This window comes from Fusarium redolens (assembly GCF_020744475.1).
Source record: "Fusarium redolens strain MPI-CAGE-AT-0023 chromosome Unknown BKA55scaffold_23, whole genome shotgun sequence".
Taxonomy (NCBI): Eukaryota; Fungi; Ascomycota; class Sordariomycetes; order Hypocreales; family Nectriaceae; genus Fusarium; species Fusarium redolens.
The window spans coordinates 103344-123006 of NW_025763686.1; the positions used below are offsets into that span (position 1 = coordinate 103344).

Consider the following 19663-nt stretch of genomic DNA (forward strand, 5'->3'; position numbering starts at 1 on the left):
TTATAAATAGCTGCCTTAATAGGGAAGAATTAGTATACTATAAATACTATTAGAGGCATTTTAAAAGAAGCTAAGTTAAAGAATCCTTAAATAATAAGGATAATAAAGAATATATTAAAGACTGCTATAAGGGAATTAACTGCAATAATAAAGAATACAAGTTACTTTACTAAACAAGTTTAGGAAAAGTAATATGCCTTTTATAATAATAAAGCTATAGAAGAGCGATAAGTAAGGATAAGAAAGACTTAAACTAATAAGTGCTCTAGGAGTTATATAAAATAGCAAACCTAATTACCTAGTGCTATAAGCTTAAATTAAGGGAAGATAGCTAAATATATAAATTAATAGTAAAGTAAAGAAGAACTTTATTAATTTAAGAATAGTTATAAAGCTAGGATTATTATAAAAGAAAAGTAACTATTATACTAACTTATTAATATAAAAAGGTAATTCTTTAATTATAATAATAATATAATAGATTAAGAGATTAATTACCTTAAGGTCCTTATTAAAGGAGAAAATTAAGGAATAAGTTTTAATATTATTCCTTTAGGAGAGGAAATAGATATTATCCTTAAAATAAACTAGCTTAGATAATAAAACCTATATATTAACTAGAGGACTAGCTAAGTTATATTTCCTAATAACCTTAATAGTAATAGTAAAATAATTATAAAAAGTAATAAGAAATCTTAATCTATAACTAAGAGGATAAGTATAGACTGGCATAGAGTAAAGACTTTACTACCTCTAAAAGGAGTATAATATAAGTATAAGATAGGCTAAAGATAAAGATTAGAAATCCTAGGTATCTTTAGATAATAAAATCTATAAAAGGATAAAACTATAATAGTAAGCCAGGATTAACTTAAGAATATTCTAAAAGAATGCTAGATATATAATAAACTATTTAGAGAGGAATTAAAAACAGGAGTCCCTAAATATAGCAAATAGGATTATAAAATTAACCTTATAAATAAAAAACTACTATTTTAAAAGCTATACTTACTAAACTAAAGAGAACTATAAGTCTAGCAAGAATATATTAATAAGATATTAAGGAAGGGTTATATTAGAGAATTAAGTTTATTAGTAGTATTAGTAATGTTCTTTATATTAAAGAAAAATAGAAAGGATTAACTAGTTATAAACTATTAACTAGTTAATATATATATTACTAAGGATTAAACCTTACTTCTACTTATAATAAAACTTAAGGATTAATTATAAGGTAAAAAGATCTTTATAGCTCTAGACTTTAAGGGAGTATATAACCTTATTTATATTAAAGAAGGAGATAAATAGAAAATAGTATTTAAAACTAAATTTAAATTATTTAAATACTTAGTAATGCCTTTTAGTCTTATTAATATACCTATAATATTTTAGTAAATAATTAATAATATACTTTAATAATACCTTAATATCTTTATAATATATTACCTTAATAATATCTTAATCTTCTTAAATAATAAAGAAGAATATAAGGAATATATCTATAAGGTCTTAAAAGCATTATAGGATACTAAGCTATTAATTAAACTAGAGAAGAGTTACTTTTATATTATAAAGGTAGACTTTTTAGGATATATTATTATACCTAAAGAAATCTAAATAGAGGAAAAGAAAATCTTAGTAGTAGTAAAATAGAAGGTACCTATTAATATTAAGGAAATATAAGCCTTTTTAAGCTTTGCTAACTACTACTAAAGGTTTATTAGAGGATTTAGTAAGATTGCAATCCTATTAATAAAACTAACTAAAAAGGAAAAGCCCTTTAACTAGAATAATAAGGCTTAAGAGGCATTTAAGCAACTTAAAGGAGTAATCCTTAGCAAATTAGTCTTAATAATATTTAATCCTAAAAAAGAAATTAAATTAGAAATAATATATTAGACTTTATATTAGGAGGATAAATTAGTTAGAGAGATAAGGAAGGAAAGCTATATCTTATTGCTTTCTATTTATATAAACTATATAAAGTAAAGCTTAATTACCTAATTTATAATAAAGAATTTTTAGTAATAGAGAGTTTAAATACTACCTAATAGGAAGTAAGTATAAAGTTAAGGTTTATATTAACTACTAGAATATTTTATACTTTACTATAACCTATAAACTTAATAAATAATAATTATATTATATAGAATTCCTATATAAATTTAATTTTATAATTATTTACTATAAAGGATTAGAAAATAGTAAAGCAGATATAATTAGCTAATAACCAGACTATAATACCAGCACTATTAAAGTAAAAGAATAAGTACTAGAAAAGAATAATAAGGGAGAATATTAATTTACTTAGAAGATAGTAATACTAGGATAGATATAAGCAAAAGTAATTAAGGAAATCCCAGGAGAACTATAGGAATTTATTTAAGAATTTTATATATATTTATTATATAGATATTAAGGAGTTATTAAGACCTTAAAATAACTATTATAATAAGGTTACTAAATAATATAAAAAGTAATAAAAAAGGTTATTAAATAATATAATATTTATATTAAAATAAAAGCATAATAATATAAACCTTATAAAATACTATAACTATTAGAAGTTATAAAATAACTATAAAGCTTAATTATAATAGACTTTATAACTAAATTACTATTATTAGAAAATCCTTTAACTAAAATCTTCTATAATAGTATTATAGTTATTATAAATAGACTAATAAAGTTCTTAATTTACTTACATTATAAAGAGGTAATAGATATAGGAGTTATAGCCTATATCTTCTATAATAGGGTAATAAAGAAATAAAGACTACTAAGAGAAATCCTATTAGATAGAGGACTAATATTTACCTCTAAATTCTAGCAATTACTTATAGCACTTATAGGAGTAAATTACTAACTTATAATAGCTTTTAGACTGCAGGCAGATAGCTAGATAGAATAAATAAATTAAATACTAAAATAATACCTTTAGTATTATATTAACTATAAATAAGATAACTAGGTTAAAAAGCTACTAAGCGCTTAGCTAGCTTATAATACTGCCTATAATAAAAGTATAAAACTTATACTATTTAATATAAATATTAGATTTATACCTAATATATATTATAATACTTAGGAACCTAAGAATATAAACTTAGCAGTAATTATTATAAGTAATAAGCTAAGAAAAATATATAATAAACTTAAGACTAAATTAGAATTTATTAAGAAAAGGATATAAAAATACTATAACCCTAAAAGGTTAAACGGACCAACCTTTATAAAGGGGGATATAATTTACTTATTTACTAAAAATATTAAAATAGATTAATTAAGTTATAAACTAGACTATAAGTACTTAAGGCTAGTTAAGATTAAATAAAAGATAAGAGAAGATTAATATAAATTAGATTTACCTTTAAATATTAAATATTACCTAATTTATTATATCTTAATACTTAAATTAGCTGCAGATATAATATATATAAAAACCGGCAATAAACTACAATAAATTATAGAACTAAAAGTATATAAAGCAGAAGAAATTAGAAATATATAAAGAATTAATAAATAAAAGATATATCTAATTAAATAGAAAAACTACCTAGAAAATAAAAATATATAAAAACTAATAAAATACCTTACTAATACCTAGCAACTCCTAAAGAACTTTTACTAATAATCTTAAAGAGTAAAAGATTAAAAATTAGGTTTTAGTTAATAATATTAGCACTACTAAAAGACTAAATATCTAAAACTGCTATATCCTCTTCTTAAGTAATAATATTACCTACAGAAGAATTTATACTATTAATAATAAACTAAATACCCTACTTATATAATAAATGCTTCTAATAATAAATATAAGATAATCTTATAATGGCCTTATTAACCTCTTATTAAGCCTTAAAAAGCTTTTCCTTAGCTTCCTTTTTTGCCTATTTTAGATAATTAGACTTATAATTTAAATAAGGAACTAAAGAGAAAACAGTTAGCAAAAGGCAATAAGGATAAGGGAAATAACATATAATAGGCAATTGCAATACTAGAAGCATTATAAGATTAACCTTATTAAGTATATTTAAAGTAACGAGAAGAATGCTTAATTATTTTATAATAAAGGCCTTTAGCCTTATAGAAGGAATAAGGTATAATATTAAAACTAAATTTTATAATTAAATCTGCTAAATAAATATACTTTAAAGTCTTATAAGATTTTAACTAAAGATTCTATAATATAATAATTAGTAAGGTATATTAGGAAAATAATAAAAGAAGAGAGTTAGCGCTTACTAAAGCCTGATATAAGAATAGGGAGATATATAGGTCTTAAGGGCAAGACCTAATAGAGGGGAGAGATCGTATTATAACCTATATAGCTATATTATATAGCCCCTATAATTTCTACCTATTATAGAAGGATTACTTCTCTTAGTAATAATCCTCTTCTATTAGAATACTTAAATTATAATGCTCTAAGATTAGATTACTTTAGATTACTAATAATCCTTAGAGATCTAACCTTTAGATTACTATTATTCCTTACTAAGCTATTAGGCTACCCTTAATATATAAAATATATTTATTAGCACTTTTATAAAACTTAGCTTACTAGCTATTAATAAAGCATCTTTATATTAATAAGCCTAATATATATTACTTAATTATTAAGAGATATAATACTTTATAATACTTAGTATTATGCCTTATATAATCTATAAACATAAACCTAATATAGACTAGTTTACCTATTTAGAAAACCTAATTATTATACTTTTAAAAAATTAATATAATATTAAAAGTAGACTTAATACCTGCTAATATATTTTTAAGATTTTTAGGCATATTAAAGAGTATTTATATTATATTATTATTTAAATCTTAAGATAGATTAAAAAGAATCCTCCCCTTAATAATTAATCCTAAATAAAGTAAGATATAATAAAATACCTAGTTTAATAATATTTTAATATCTAGGATAATAGAGTTTATAATACTATAAGTATTAGGGCACTAGGCTAAGGATCTTCTTAGCTATTCTTTATAATAGACTAGGCCTTCTTTTCCTGCTAGAACTAAAAGTATTACTATTATATATACTATTACTTTATCCAAGTAATAATATATATCTTAAATTAATTCTATAATAATCTTAAAGAAATTGATTCTATTAGGGCTAAAAATAGCAATTTAAAGGTTAATGCTTAGCTGAATATAGGATAATACTTTAGTTGCAATGTTTTTAATTCTCTAAAGGAGGTCTTTCTAATAAGAAAGTTGCATTTGTAGCTATATAAGAGATACTAATTTATCCTTAACTAATAATGCGTTTTCATGAATGTTTAAAGAAGCCAACTGTTTCTCAAGGTCGTTATCGTCTTCATCATCTGCAAACCTAACATAGTAGCTTTTGCGAGCGGGCGAAAACGTTGAAACGGCCCCCTACTGATGAATTATCTGCAGAAACGCATTGCGTTTCCTGTTTTTGACCAATCACCGTCTAGCATTTCGCCCCATATTTCTCCTGATGGAAACGCACTGCGTTTCTCGTACCGTACTAATGAAATCAGAAAACCTAAAACACGAAACGCATCGCGTTTCCGTCGGCTGACCCTTGTGGAGTTCAACAACTTGACTAGAGACCTAAACAACAACATTCATTACCATTGTCTACTGAACCTCACGTGTTTATCATCTTCGTATAATATCTATTCCATCTCCGCCATTCCATGCTGTCTATTATATTTATATATGCTTAGTCATAATGGCCCGCTCCTCTGTTCATGAGCCATGTAGCCATCCCACTTTACCTCCAGCAAAGCTGCAGAAACTCGAGAGGCTCAGCCTTTATTACAATTTGCCGGAAGCAGCTATTATATGTACCAAATGCAGCTTTGCTCTGAGTCCTAAATGTGCATCGGAGCATCCGGGCAAAAAGCACGGCATTGGCAGATCTGCTCGGCATGGCCTGTTGGAAAACTGGGAATCCCCCTTATCATCAGGATTCAGACTGTTAGTCTGAAAGTTCTAGATTTAAAGTTCGAAGTCCTAGATAAAATCAACTAGAGATATAAACCCGAGAACTCTTATCTTAAAAAAAAAAAAAAAGTCTCATAAAAAATATACTTTCACCCAGTACTACTGCGCAATATAAACAACACTTGCTGCGCAAATGAGTAGGCACCTCATCTGATACACAACCGTACCGACATTTTTGACACACCAAAACTCTGTAGGTCTTGAGGTATATAAAAGGCCCCAGTTCCATTGCCGCGAGCAGGGAAAGTTGAGCAGTATATCTTTGAGGATCTTTTGAGGATATGTCAGTGAAGGCCTTGCAGAGGAGATTTACGGGTTCTGATTGGCGCACAAAAATCAACTCAACCACTTGTAAAGTGGGGCAGGAAATCCAATTCTACTACAATTGATATTGTTATTAACTACTAGGGCTCTTTCAGTGGTGTTTTGGCGGGTTCAGATTTACGGATCATACTTTCGGTACCCCGCTTGTACTCAGACCGAAAAGGAGAGGAGAGGTCCGGAATGGAGATTTGCATGCACTCGGAAGATACCCCGGTTACCCCTCTTTTGGCGCCAATGATGTTTCACGTTAACGTCAATCGAACATACTTCACCAGGATACGCTCTAATTTCCGCCTGCTATGCGTAACACAATCAAACAAACAGCAAACGCCCACAATTCTTGGCAGCTGCCTTGTGACTTTCACGTCCACCCTTAAAAGCCACTATAGGATTAGCCATTCTAACGAGCCCTCGCAGAATATATCTAACCTTAACCCGGTATTCCATCTGTGGCCCTTGACGACTCATCTTCGGCTGAAACGACCCCTTCATCAATTCATGAATCACTTCAATGAAGGCACCGGCAGTACGGAAACGACGATGCAGAGACTCAACGTTACTCATTCTGAATCTGGTTTCGTCTCTCTGGATCGACTGATTCCACCTCGTCCCGACAATCAGCCATGCCCGTGCTGCTTCGCTTTGGATGCGCCGACTGCCATTCGAAGTGACGGCAATCAGATAACTTGGAACCGAAGAGAGTCTGTCATTTGCCTGCGCAGAAGTATGAGAGACATGGAAGTCTCGACAATATCCGGCTGCCAAATATGCTCTGTTCTTTTCGAGATATTGATATTCTTTGGCTTGGACCCCCGAGACGACGGCAGTGTCCGCAACATAGAGTTGAGAATTCCAACGGATCTGGGAAACTTGGGAATATCCTTCTATAACTCTTGGACTGAACTCTATGTGCAAGTATATATGTGTATGTGCATTCAACATCTCGAATTTTATTACAATTCGCTGACACAGACTACAGCCCCCCACGAGAGGACATGGAATCGAATTAGGCCATTGCCAGACATTTGCGCAAATCAGCTGTCAGACGAGGGTCTGTCATTCGTCAGGTCTTGCCTACAAACATGCCTCAACAAGCATACCCTCTGCCAGCAGAGTGAAGGTGGCCTGCCGGCTCGACTTCTCGATGTAGGCCACTGTGGTGACAGCGCTATACGGCTTGTTGAGACCGAGAGCGCTGCTTCTGTTAAGTACATCGCTCTTAGCTATTGTTGGGGCGATAATGTTACGGTGAAGACAACATTGGCTGGCCTAGAGAACATGAAATCGGGTATCAGTATCTCGGAGCTTCTGCAAGCGTACGTCGAAGCTGTCGCCTTGACCCGAGAGCTTGGGATTCAGTATCTCTGGATTGATTCATTGTGTATTATCCAGGATAGTCACGAAGATTGGGTGAAAGAATCCGCAAAGATGTCCGGCATCTATGCCAAAGCTTATCTCACAATTGCGGCAGCGTCGTCAGGGTCGGCGAATCAACCTTTCCTTCGTCACAGTCTTCGAACTGGGTCGCATCAAGACAAATACTACACGCGAGTGTTCAGCAAGCGGGTAGTCGACGGAGAAGGCTCCCATCTGCTCAAAGCCAGAGTCATTCCTGAATCCGGTGTCCACTCCAAGTGGCAGGACTGCTTTGATGAGCGTTTTCCAAGAGAGCCATGGTCACAGCGAGGATGGACTCTGCAGGAGCAGCTGCTATCAACACGCCTGCTATCCTTTTCTCTTACAGAAATGCAGTGGACTTGCCAGGAGGCTGTGTTGTGCGAATGTCGCTCCAAACTGAATCACCGTCGCCTGTTTGGTCAGAAGCCTGTTTTTCAGATAACACGAGCTTTTGATGCCTTCCGGTTCTGGCACAAGGTCGTTGAGAACTATTCTAACCGGCTTCTAACAGATCCGCATGATAAGCTGACAGCAATATCTGGAATTGCCGCAATCTTACAGCAGAAAACTCAGTCCCGCTATGCCGCAGGCTTATGGGCGGACAACATCGACATGGATCTCCTGTGGCGAAGGGCTACCCCAGCAACTAAACTACCTCGATCCGGGTTCATAGCTCCGTCTTTCTCTTGGGCTTCGATCGATGGTGAGGTTGATTATTGCTGCTTCAGGAATGGCAAACGGTCGTACCAGAAGAGTGCATCAGTCGTGGCCGTTGAGACAAATTCCAGTCGCGAAGCTCCTTTGGGACGCGTAGAGAGTGGACGACTTACTATCCACGGACCGCTCATTCCAGGATTTATGGAGGACTCGTCTCATAATGGGGTGTTTGTTGTTAGGTTAGGTCGGATCAGGTTAGACTTAGTCGCTGACGCCCCTCTTCAGCAAACAATAGCGAAAGGACCAGATGGTAGTTTAGAGAGAACCGTTTGCAGATGGAGTCCACGGCATTTTCCCCAGAACTTATCAACTGACAACCGAGGATATCCGAGCATGGAAGGGTCAGGGAGGTCTGATCAACTACCTGTTACCACTACGAGCACAGGTACCCCCAGTTCCAGAACTCGATGCTGGGCTCTCAAACTGGGTTGTTTTCCATCCACATTAGAGCCAGAATCTCCACAAAGGCAGGATCACGAGTTGTTGATACTAGGCAAGTCGCCGAGCAGGCCAGGGGATTTTGAGAGGCTTGGACTAGTCACATATTGTATTGAAGAGGGACGAGGTTCAACAAGTATAGAATTAAGCGAACGAGAACATGTAGCCACCGTCACTTTAGCATAAATTAGTTTATGACGTAAATAACGCGGCTACTGCGCTGGTATAAAGTTCCAAGTTAGGCCGGAGATAGCTCAGTATTGAAGCTTCATTCAGTTTACCGACACGTGTCTTGTATCAGGTACAAGTGCTTGAATATTATTTTCCCTTAAATGCTTATGCCGGGGATAAATCTCAAGTCTTAACTCTCTCCTGTAAAAACTTTTTCTACTGTACCAAATACCACTGGTAATGGCATCCAATACCACTTTTTGTGGCCCGTGCACCTTCCCCTTTTAGGATTTTGGAGATTTAGGTCGCAATATAAAGAATATTTAGTCCGTACGCCTCTAACTTCTAAGGAGGCGGCTAATAGGCGGACGGGTACCTGTCCTAATTGCCATATCTGGTATAGCTTACTCTGCTATCGGATTAGAACTATTTTAAGTAGTTTTACTTAAAGTCTATTAATTACTAATTTTTACTTAAAGTAAATTACTAACTTTAATATATATAGTCTTAATTTATTTAAGTTATAAGCTTATTATAAACTTTATTAAAAATAAAATTAAATTATAATATAACTTTTTTTTTATTTTATAATAATATATAAGACTTTTTATTTATTAATATTTTATTAAGTTATTTTTTATAATTTATTTATATCTCTTTTACTTATAAATAGTTATTTATTTTTAGTTTTCTTAGTTATTTATATTTTAATTTAATTAGCTTTTACTTTATTTTAATTTAAGTAAATTATTATTTCTTTTTTAATTTATTTTTTAAAACTTATTAAGGTTTTATAATACCTTTTTATTTATTTATAATTAAAATACTAGCTATAGCTTACTATTTAAGTATTTTAAAAATAAGACTATTACTTTTTAATATTAGTAATTATTAAGCTAGGCTCTTAGGAATTAAGTCTTATATTAATTCTTTTTAAACTTAATATATTTTTAATAAATAGCTTATAAATTATTATACCTTAAATATATAATTTGGTTTAAAGCTAGATTTCTTAAATTTAATTATAATAATACTTATAATTTATATATTAATAATATAAGTAATAAGTATTAAAGTTTTAAAATTATTATATATTAGTTTACTTGCTTTATTTTAATAATTAATTAAAATAGTAAATTTTAATAAATTAATTTATTTTTAAATTTAAAAGTTTTTAAAGTTATAATTAGTTATTATTATATTTTATTAAGTATTTTTATTATTAATAGCCTTAATTCCTTAAGGGTTATAAAAGGTATTTACTTAAAGGTTTTTAAATATACTTATAGCTAATTTAAAGATATAATAAGTAATACTCTTAGTTTTAAGTATTATAATAAATATTCTTTTAAGTTTTTTATATAACTTAGTATATAATATTTATTATATACAGAAAGGTTTTATATTAGCCTTATTTTCTTAATAATTTTAAAGTTATTAAGTTTTCTTTTTATATTAAATAATAATAAAGATAAATTTATAGTTATTAAATTAACTTATTAATAAGGTTTTAAGAAAGGCTTTTAATTATTTTTTAAGTTAAATATTAATATAAATAAAAATCTTTAAGTTATAAAATTTAGCCTTAAGCCAATAAACCCTTTAGCTTATAAGTATAAGATAGCCTTTAGAATTATAAAAAAGAACTAATATAAATTAATAAAAAAGTAAAACCTTAATAAAATAAAAGTATTTATTATTACTTAACCTTTTATAAAGCTTTATAAAATACCTAATTATATATTATATTATAAAGAATATTAAATAATTTAATACATATCCTAATCTTTTATTTAACTTAATTTAACTTTAACTATATTAGTTAATTAAGTAATATATACTTAATTAATTATTAAGCTTTAAATAAATTTAAAGTAAATACTTTAAAATACCTTTTAAGTAACTAATATATATCTTTTACCCTTAAAGTAATAATATTATTAAAGTAAAGATATTAATTAACTTATATCTTTATTAGCTTCTTTTTATATTAATTAAGCTAATTTATCTTAATATTTTTAACTTCTTTAATATAATTTATAATTTATTTCTTTTTAAACTTAAATATATATTTATAAAAAGTGTATTTATTTAATAACTTAATAATAAAATATTAATAGCTATAAAACTTATTTTAAGCCTTAATTCCTAAGTTTTCTCTTTAAGTCTAATATATAAATCTTAGCTAATAATAATAAAAAACTGCCTTATTAATATACTAAAAATATAATAATAGCCTTAATAATAAGAAGTAAGTATTAATAGTATTTATATATATTAAATAGTAATTAATTAAGATAACTAAGAGATACCTTATTTTATAGTTTTTATATAATAACTAAAATTAATCTAATACTTAAAAATAGTTTTCTTTATATTTCTTATTTAAGAAAGTAAATATATTATAAAATAAATATTAATAAGAGTTAATACTAATTAAGTCTAAAAGTAATATATTATTTTTATTAATTTTATAAGTATAGTCTAAGATTAAGATATCTAAATATACCTATAGATATATTACTAAATTAGTATATATAAATAGAATAGCTTTAACTTAGTTATTTAGACTGGTTTAAAACTAACTTTAAAATCCTTCTCTAAATAGCTAATTAGTAAGTATATTTATATTACTTTATCCTTAATAGACTTCTTATTTAGTATTTATAATATAATTATATATATCTTATTATATTATTATTATATTACCATTTTACTATATAAATGTTTTAATTTCTTTAAGGACTATCTTAGTATTAGTAAGGCTAGTTAGCTAAGATAGGTACTTCTTAAATATTATTTAAAGTACTAGGTAGGTAGTAGTATCTTAGCTTAGTTTATAGTTATATAGTAAGAATTAGCTATTAAAATAGTACTATAGAGTCTAAGTACTTTTATTTTATTTTCTTTTATTAGTATAGAGAACTTATAACTTATTATTTAAGTTATTATTTTATATTAATATTTTCTTAAAATAATTAAATAGTTATAATAATAATTATATATATATATAATTATCCTCCTATTAGTTTTCTTTTTAATTAACCTTTTAATTATAAATATATAGCCCTTAGTTACTATTTAAGTATTAATTGCCTTAAATAATACTTTTTATAACTTATACTTACCTTTAAGAAAGAAATAACTATTAAGAAATAGTATTAAATTTTAAGATTAATTAATATTTATAGCTAAGTAGTTATTATAAGCCTATAATCTTAATATAATTAGTAATAAATATAATAAAATATAATATTTAAAATAGTATAAAAGAGACTAATTATAAAGAGAGCTAGACTAAATATAGCAATTAGGATAGGACCTATCTTATTTTAAAAGGACAGGTACTTATCCGCCTCTTAGCCGCCTTCTAAGGAAGCAGTTAATAGGCAGACAGGTCCTATCTAAGTTACTATATCTAGTATAGCTTACTCTAATATTAGTCTCTTTTATATTATTTTAAATATTATATTTTATTATATTAGTTATTAATTATATTAAGATTATAAGCTTATAATAATTACTTAGCTATAAATATTAATTAATCTTAAAGTTTAATACTATTTTTTAATAATTATTTCCTTTTTAAAAATAAGTATATATTATAAAAAGTATTATTTAAGGTAATTAATATTTATATAATAATTAAGGGCTATACCTTTATAATTAGAAAGTTAATTAAAGAAAAGTTTAATAAGAAAATAATTATATATATATATAATTATTATTATAATTATTTAATTATTTTTAAAGAGTATTAATATAAAATAATAATTTAAATAATAGGCTATAAGTTTTTTATATTAATAAAAAAAAGAATTAAAAAGAATTAAACTTTATAATATTATTTTAATAACTAATTCTTATTATATAATTATAAACTAAGTTAAAATAATATTACTTACTTAATACTTTAAATAATATTTAAAAAATACTTATTTTAACTAATTAGCCTTATTAATATTAAGATAATTCTTAAAGAAATTTAAATATTTATATAATAAAATATTAATATAATAGTAATATAATAAGATATTTATAATAATATTATAAATATTAAATAAAAAGTTTATTAAGGATAAAGTAATATTAATATACTTACTAATTAATTATTTAAAAAAGGATTTTAAAGTTAATTATAAATTAATTTAAATAGTTAAGTTAAAGCTATTTTATTTATATATCTTAATTTAGTAATATATTTATAAGTATATTTAAATATCTTAATCTTAAACTATATATATAAAACTAATAAATATAATATATTACTTTTAGACTTAATTTATATTAACTTTTATTAATATTTATTTTATATTATATTTACTTTCTTAAATAAGAAATATAAAAAAAAATATTTTTAAGTCTTAAATTAATTTTAATTATTATATAAAAACTATAAAATTAGATATCTTTTACTTATCTTAATAAATTACTACTTAATATATATAAATATTATTAATACTTACTTCTTATTATTAAGGCTATTGCTATATCTCTAATTTATTAATAAGGCATTTCTTTACTATTACTAGCTAAGATTTATATATTAAACTTAAAAGGAAAATTTAAAAATAAAGGCTTAAAATAAGTTTTATAACTATTAATATTTCAATATTAAATTACTAAATAAATATATTTTTTATAAATATATATTTAAGTTTAAAATAAAATATATTATAAATTATAGTAAAGAAATTAAATATATTAAAATAAATTAACTTTATTAATTTAAAAAAGCTAATAAATATATAAGTTAATTAATATTTTTACTTTAATAATATTCTTATTTTAAAGGTAAAAGGTATATATTAATTATTTAAAAGCTATTTTAAAGTATTATATTTAACTTATTTAAAGCTTAGTAATTAATTAAGTATATATTACTTAATTAATTAATAAAGCTAAAATTAAATTAAGTTAAATAGAAAATTAAAATACTTATTAAACTCTTTAATATATTTTTTATAATATAATATATAATTAAATATTTTATAAAGCTTTATAAAAAGTTAAGTAATAATAAAAGCTTTTATTTTATTAAGACTTTACTTTTTTATTAACTTATCTTAGTTCTTTCTTATAATTATAAAGACTGCTTTATACTTATAAGCTAATAGGTATATTAATTTAAGGCTAGATTTTATAACTTAAAGAATTTTATTTATATTAATACTTAATTTAAAAAAATAATTAAAGGCCTTTTTTAAACCTTATTAATAAGTTAATTTAATAACTATAAATTTATCTTTATTATTATTTATTATAAAAAGAAAACTTAATAACTTTAAAGTTATTAAAAAAATAAAGCTAATATAAAACCTCCTTTTATATAATAAATATTATATATTAAGTTATATAAAAAACTTAAAGAAGTATTTATTATAATACTTAAAACTAAAAGTATTATTAATTATATTTTTAAACGAGATATAAGTATATTTAAAAACTTTTAAGTAAATACCCTTTATAACCTTTAAGGAATTAAAGCTATTAATTATAAAAATATTTAGTAAAATATAATAATAACTAATTATAATTTTAAAAACTTTTAAATTTAAAAATAAATTAACTTATTCAGATTTACTATTTTAGTTAATTAAATTATTAAAATAAAATAAATAAATAAATATATAATAACTTTAAAACCTTAATACTTATTACCTATACTATTAATATATAAATTATAAGTATTATTATAATTAAATTTTAAAAATATTAGCTTTAAGTTTAATTATACATTTAAGGTATAATAATTTATAAGCTATTTATTAGAAATATATTAAGTTAAAAGAGAATTAATATAAGGCTTAGTTCCTAAAAGCCTAACTTAATAATTATTAATATTAAAAAGTAATAGGCTTATTTTTAAAATACTTAAAAGTAAGTTATAACTAGTATTTTAATTATAAGTAAATAAAAAGGTATTATAAAACCTTAATAAGTTTAAGAAAATAAATTAAAAAAGAAATAATAACTTACTTAAATTAAAATAAAGTAAAAACTAATTAAATTAAAGTATAAGTAACTAAAAAAACTAAAAATAAATAATTATTTATAAGTAAAAAATATATAAATAAGTTATAAAAAATAACTTAATAAGATATTAATAAAAAAGCCTTATATATTATTATAAAATAAGAAAAGAGTTATATTATAATTTAATCTTAATTTTAATAAAGTTTATAATAAGCTTATAACTTAAATAAATTAAGACTATATATATTAAAGTTAGTAATTTACTTTAAGTAAAAACTAATAATTAATAGACTTTAAGTAAAACCACTTAAAATAATTCTAAGGCAATAGGCCACCAAATCTACATCGCAAGTAAGGTCAAGGCAGAGCTAGTGTTCTGGGGTTTCGACACAAGAATGCTAGTCGCATCACCTTCACCATGACAGCTATCAAAGTCTGAGTTGCTGGACCGCCGCCAATCCTGCCTGAGGATCCCGCGAAGCTGAGCGAGACAGCGATTATTGCTTATCGCATCATGAACGGTGAAGATATGCCGTCTATAGGGCCCGGTAACGGAACGCATGTTAATGTGCGCGATGTTGCGTGACTTACTGATTTGCAGTTGACAATATGCAAGTGGCTGATGGGCAGCGATATATTGCTGGTGGAAACGGCAATTCGCAAATATCCAGGCTTATAGAGACCTGTCACGTAAAGCTTATCCTGATAACGAGGGAATTATTGGGAAAGTTGAACCAGAAAAAGGATATATGCAGGAGTGTTCCCAAGGACGAGTTCAAGGTTGATGCTAGAAAGGCCGTTCAAGCGACAGGTCAAGAATGGATCCCGTTTGACTAGATGTAAATGCGTATGAAAGGTACTTCTGAAGAGGTTGCTAGTCGAGATGTGGTTATTCTGAATGCTGGTTCAGCATATGGATGAAAGAGTAGTAATTAGTTACGCGGCTCATTCTGCCATCTATAGGACAGTCAACACCACGTTCACGTGCAGAGATACTCACTTGATTTATTAATACTCGTTGTTGACCATTTGCCTAGGTAGTTTTGGCCATTTGATCTCTCATAATAGTCCATGGTATTATCGTAAAACTTATCCCAAGATCGTCTTAGGCTCGTCCTCAGCGTATTGTTATTTCAATTTACAAAAGCCCATTAGCTAAACGCTCTGCGGGACGTGATCAATAGATAAAAGGCTTGATTCCCTGGTCTGTCGAGCTTCCAGAACTCGTTGACTCCTGTGATTGCCTTCTCACATGAGCCAAGCACTAATCCTTGTGATATGCCGGGCATTCTGGGATACAAGTTCGCACCTTGGACCAGAAATCTACATGCTTCTCCTTCGTCTTTCTCTCACAAGTTTCAGTCATAGTCGTAGGGCTATTCTAGCTCTCATATTCGTCTTGTCGGCCATGCCATTTCCCTTCTTTCGCATTGCTAGAATATCTTTCTTCCTCGGCCTGCTTCTTCTCCGCTCTTTTCTCCCGCACCTTCGTTATCTGCCTTGCAAGTGCATAAGCGGGCTCAGCAGCAACGTAGACTGGACAGAAAACCACAGCGTTGGTAGAGTGATTAAGATTCGATCCCCACCGTCGACATGTTCGCCTCTTGGGTCCTGCATCCTCGGATCTTTGCTTGTGAAAGGAAGCGGGTGTGGTCGAAATGTCGTCATGGTGGGCTGTCAAATCGTTTGTGGAAATAAAGCAGAGAGGATTTGACAGCAGGGCTCCTTGAAAATGTAATACAGCTGACAGGAAAAGAAAAGAAAAGAAGGGGATAAGAGGTCTTGTAAGCTGCAATAGCCGGGTTAAAAAGAGGTATGTATATGTATGTCATTATGCAGAATTACTGTCTAATAGGCATTATAGCAAGCTGCTGATCCTCATTCTGACGACGAAACCGGCGAGTGAGGCCCAATCAGGTGTATGGCCCCCAATCTGGCTCTGGCGTCTTCCTTGTTTTGGCCACTCTCATAGGGCTTAGCAGCCGTCTTGGCTTAGCAAATACGTCACACCTCAGATTTATCGATAAGTCAATCTTCCAAACTGAACAGGCTTGGGTATGCTTCAAAGCCAAGGCCTTGCACATACGCACAGAAGAATCAGAGCCTGAGAGCTAAAAGTGCTGAAAATACAAAGAACCTGGTTAGATAAGATACGGAGTTGGCATGTGATAAATGGGTTTGGCCGAAGGTTCTTACGAAGGCCAATATGCATGCTTCTACTGCTGAGAGGTAAAAGAGACTTGAAGCCCTGACGCGATGCAAAAGAACACCTTATCTTAATACAGGCTATTATACTTCAAGCTAGGTTTGACTTAGCCTGCAAGGGCGGTCTTCAGGTAGCAATGCAATTCAGTTATTTATTTATTTATTTACAGGAGACAAAGCCATATTTCAAGGTCTATTATATATATAGTAAGAGATAGTTAAAAGGCAAGCTTCAAGGAGACTGTTCTTTTGTCAACTATGCCAGGCCCTATAGGAGAGAGTCTAATAACAAACTATTATCTTCTAAGCCTTTAAAGACTATCTTATATATATTCGCCACCTCCTAACTATCCCAAACCCCCTTATATCGATGCATAGACTATAATAGTGTAATTAACTTATTATAAATCTCTCTATATATATATAAAGTATAGATAATTAAAAGCTTATAGATAATATAGCTATTAAAGGCAAATTATAGCCTTAATTAATAATTCTTAATATAAATAATTTCCTTAATTTTATCTAGGATAATTTTATAATTACTTTTCTTAAATCCTAGGTAATTAAAATCTATCTTAAGAGAAGCTAACTATATTATCTAATATAATAATAATAGCGCTAGGTATTATTTATCTTAGGGCATATATATAGTTATATAGATAGAAGTATTAAATAATTATAATCTTAAAATCTAAATATAAAATAATAGCTATAAAAGCTTACAGGCTTAAATTAAGATCTTTTTATTTCTATATATAAGGCCTGCACTAACCTGCCTAACACGTTTACTCTAAGTCTCTCTGCTAAATAAGTAATTATTAAAAAAAGTATTTAAGGCAGATAGAAAGTCCTTAGCCTTTATAATTATTATAAATAACATTTAGGGATAACCTATTTTTAATATTAGAGTATACTTTATTATATAAAAGAAAGATATATCTTTTATAAATATACTAATACTCTTACTAAGAGAAGAAAACATTATAGCTAAGGTATTAAGAAAATTATTATTATTTTAATTTTCTTATTAATAAATATTTCTACTTAGTATATTATCTAGTAATTAAATAATATAAAGTAATTCTAAAAGCTAATACTAAGTATATAAATGGCAGATTAAGTTAATATAATACCTATATAAGTTCTTTATATATATAAATATTATATAGCAGATTAATATAATTCTTATATTATAAGTTAAGTTCTTTGTTATAACTTTATATATTAATATAATAGCTTTATTATATTTTAGATTAGCTTAATAGTTATAGTTAATTAAATAATTAAAGTTAATTAATATTCTAGGATAAGATATAAGGAAGTATTAGTATAAAGCGCCTAGTATATAAAGTATATACTTAATAGATTTATTTAAGTTTAAAAATAGGAAAATAGTATTATATTAAAACCCTCTAGGGCTATTAATTATCTTAAGGTCTAAAATAACCTACTCCCTTAATAATAATAAAAAGCATTATTAATTAAGTTATTTATAATACTATTAATTAGAGCTAGTTATAATAATATAATCGGTAGATAGGTTATTTAATAAGGGTTTAAATATAATAATAATATAAACTATTTATTACTGCTTTTATAAAGTAATTTAAGGCTAGGTTATAAATAGCTATTATATACCTATTTATCTTTCCTATACTAAAAACATAAAGGCTTAGCCTTATTATATTTTAGGTAATAATATCTATAAGATTAGACTAATATTATAGCTTAAACTATTTGCTATTATATAAGTACTAACTTACTATATACCAGATTAATACTAAGTCTCTATAGTTAGGCTAATAACTATTATAATTACTTATTAAGTTATATATCTAATCCTAACCTTTAGCCCCTTTACTTTCTTTTACTTCTTTTATAATAAATCCTAAGATAAAGTTATAGCTATAGTAACCTATTTATTATAAGATAACTAACCGGAACCGCATATCGGGAACTTGGTTATTTTAAGTATTATTAGGCTAGTGCTAGCGGGTAGTAGATAGCACGTCAAGCTTCCAGTCTTTCCCCATGGCACGGTATCTCCCGTTGTCATGCTATTGCTGCTACTGTAACTGGCCCCACAACTTTGGCAGAGTAGACCTTTGGTTCATATGGCTGAATCACTGCTAGGCTAAATAGGTTTAAGTTATTGTTTATTCTTAAACCCGGATATTCGTATAACATACATAACAAGTGCGTGCACTAAAAATCCCAAATGTTACAGTTGGTTACTGTAATACCGCTGTAAGGCTTATATAAGCAGCTGTATGCACTACTGTAATTGCTATAATAGCAGTTATAAGCCAATCTTTTACCCCGTGGCATAGTAGTTGGGTATACTTGTTATAAAACTTATATAACTTAGTCTAGTTTTATATAATATAAGGCACTGATTAGATATTTACTATTACTTAATATTACTTTATAGATAGTATAT

The 19663-nt window shown here is 27.2% G+C and overlaps 2 protein-coding genes across 2 annotated transcripts; both read left to right on the top strand.

Annotated features, from left to right (window-relative positions):
- Window positions 1-6523: 6523 nt before the first annotated feature.
- BKA55DRAFT_583343 (heterokaryon incompatibility protein-domain-containing protein) lies at window positions 6524-9148 on the top strand. Its single transcript, XM_046194205.1, has 2 exons — window positions 6524-7240; window positions 7295-9148. Exons 1-2 carry the CDS (start codon window positions 6550-6552, stop codon window positions 9052-9054), a joined length of 2451 nt encoding a protein of 816 aa, XP_046042875.1. The 5' UTR covers window positions 6524-6549; the 3' UTR covers window positions 9055-9148.
- A 6381-nt stretch (window positions 9149-15529) lies between these two features.
- On the top strand, window positions 15530-15852 carry BKA55DRAFT_696626 (uncharacterized protein; the record flags this gene model as incomplete). Its single annotated transcript, XM_046200285.1, has 2 exons — window positions 15530-15563; window positions 15617-15852. 2 exons carry the CDS (start codon window positions 15530-15532, stop codon window positions 15850-15852), a joined length of 270 nt encoding a protein of 89 aa, XP_046042876.1.
- Window positions 15853-19663: the final 3811 nt, after the last annotated feature.

Bases quoted from the DNA above. Each gene is read 5' to 3' on its own strand.
- BKA55DRAFT_583343 (XM_046194205.1), top strand. From the start codon at position 6,550: ATGATGTTTCACGTTAACGTCAATCGAACATACTTCACCAGGATACGC. The intron at 7,241-7,294 runs GTATGTGCATTC...CACAGACTACAG, and splicing joins CTATGTGCAAGTATATATGT to CCCCCCACGAGAGGACATGG.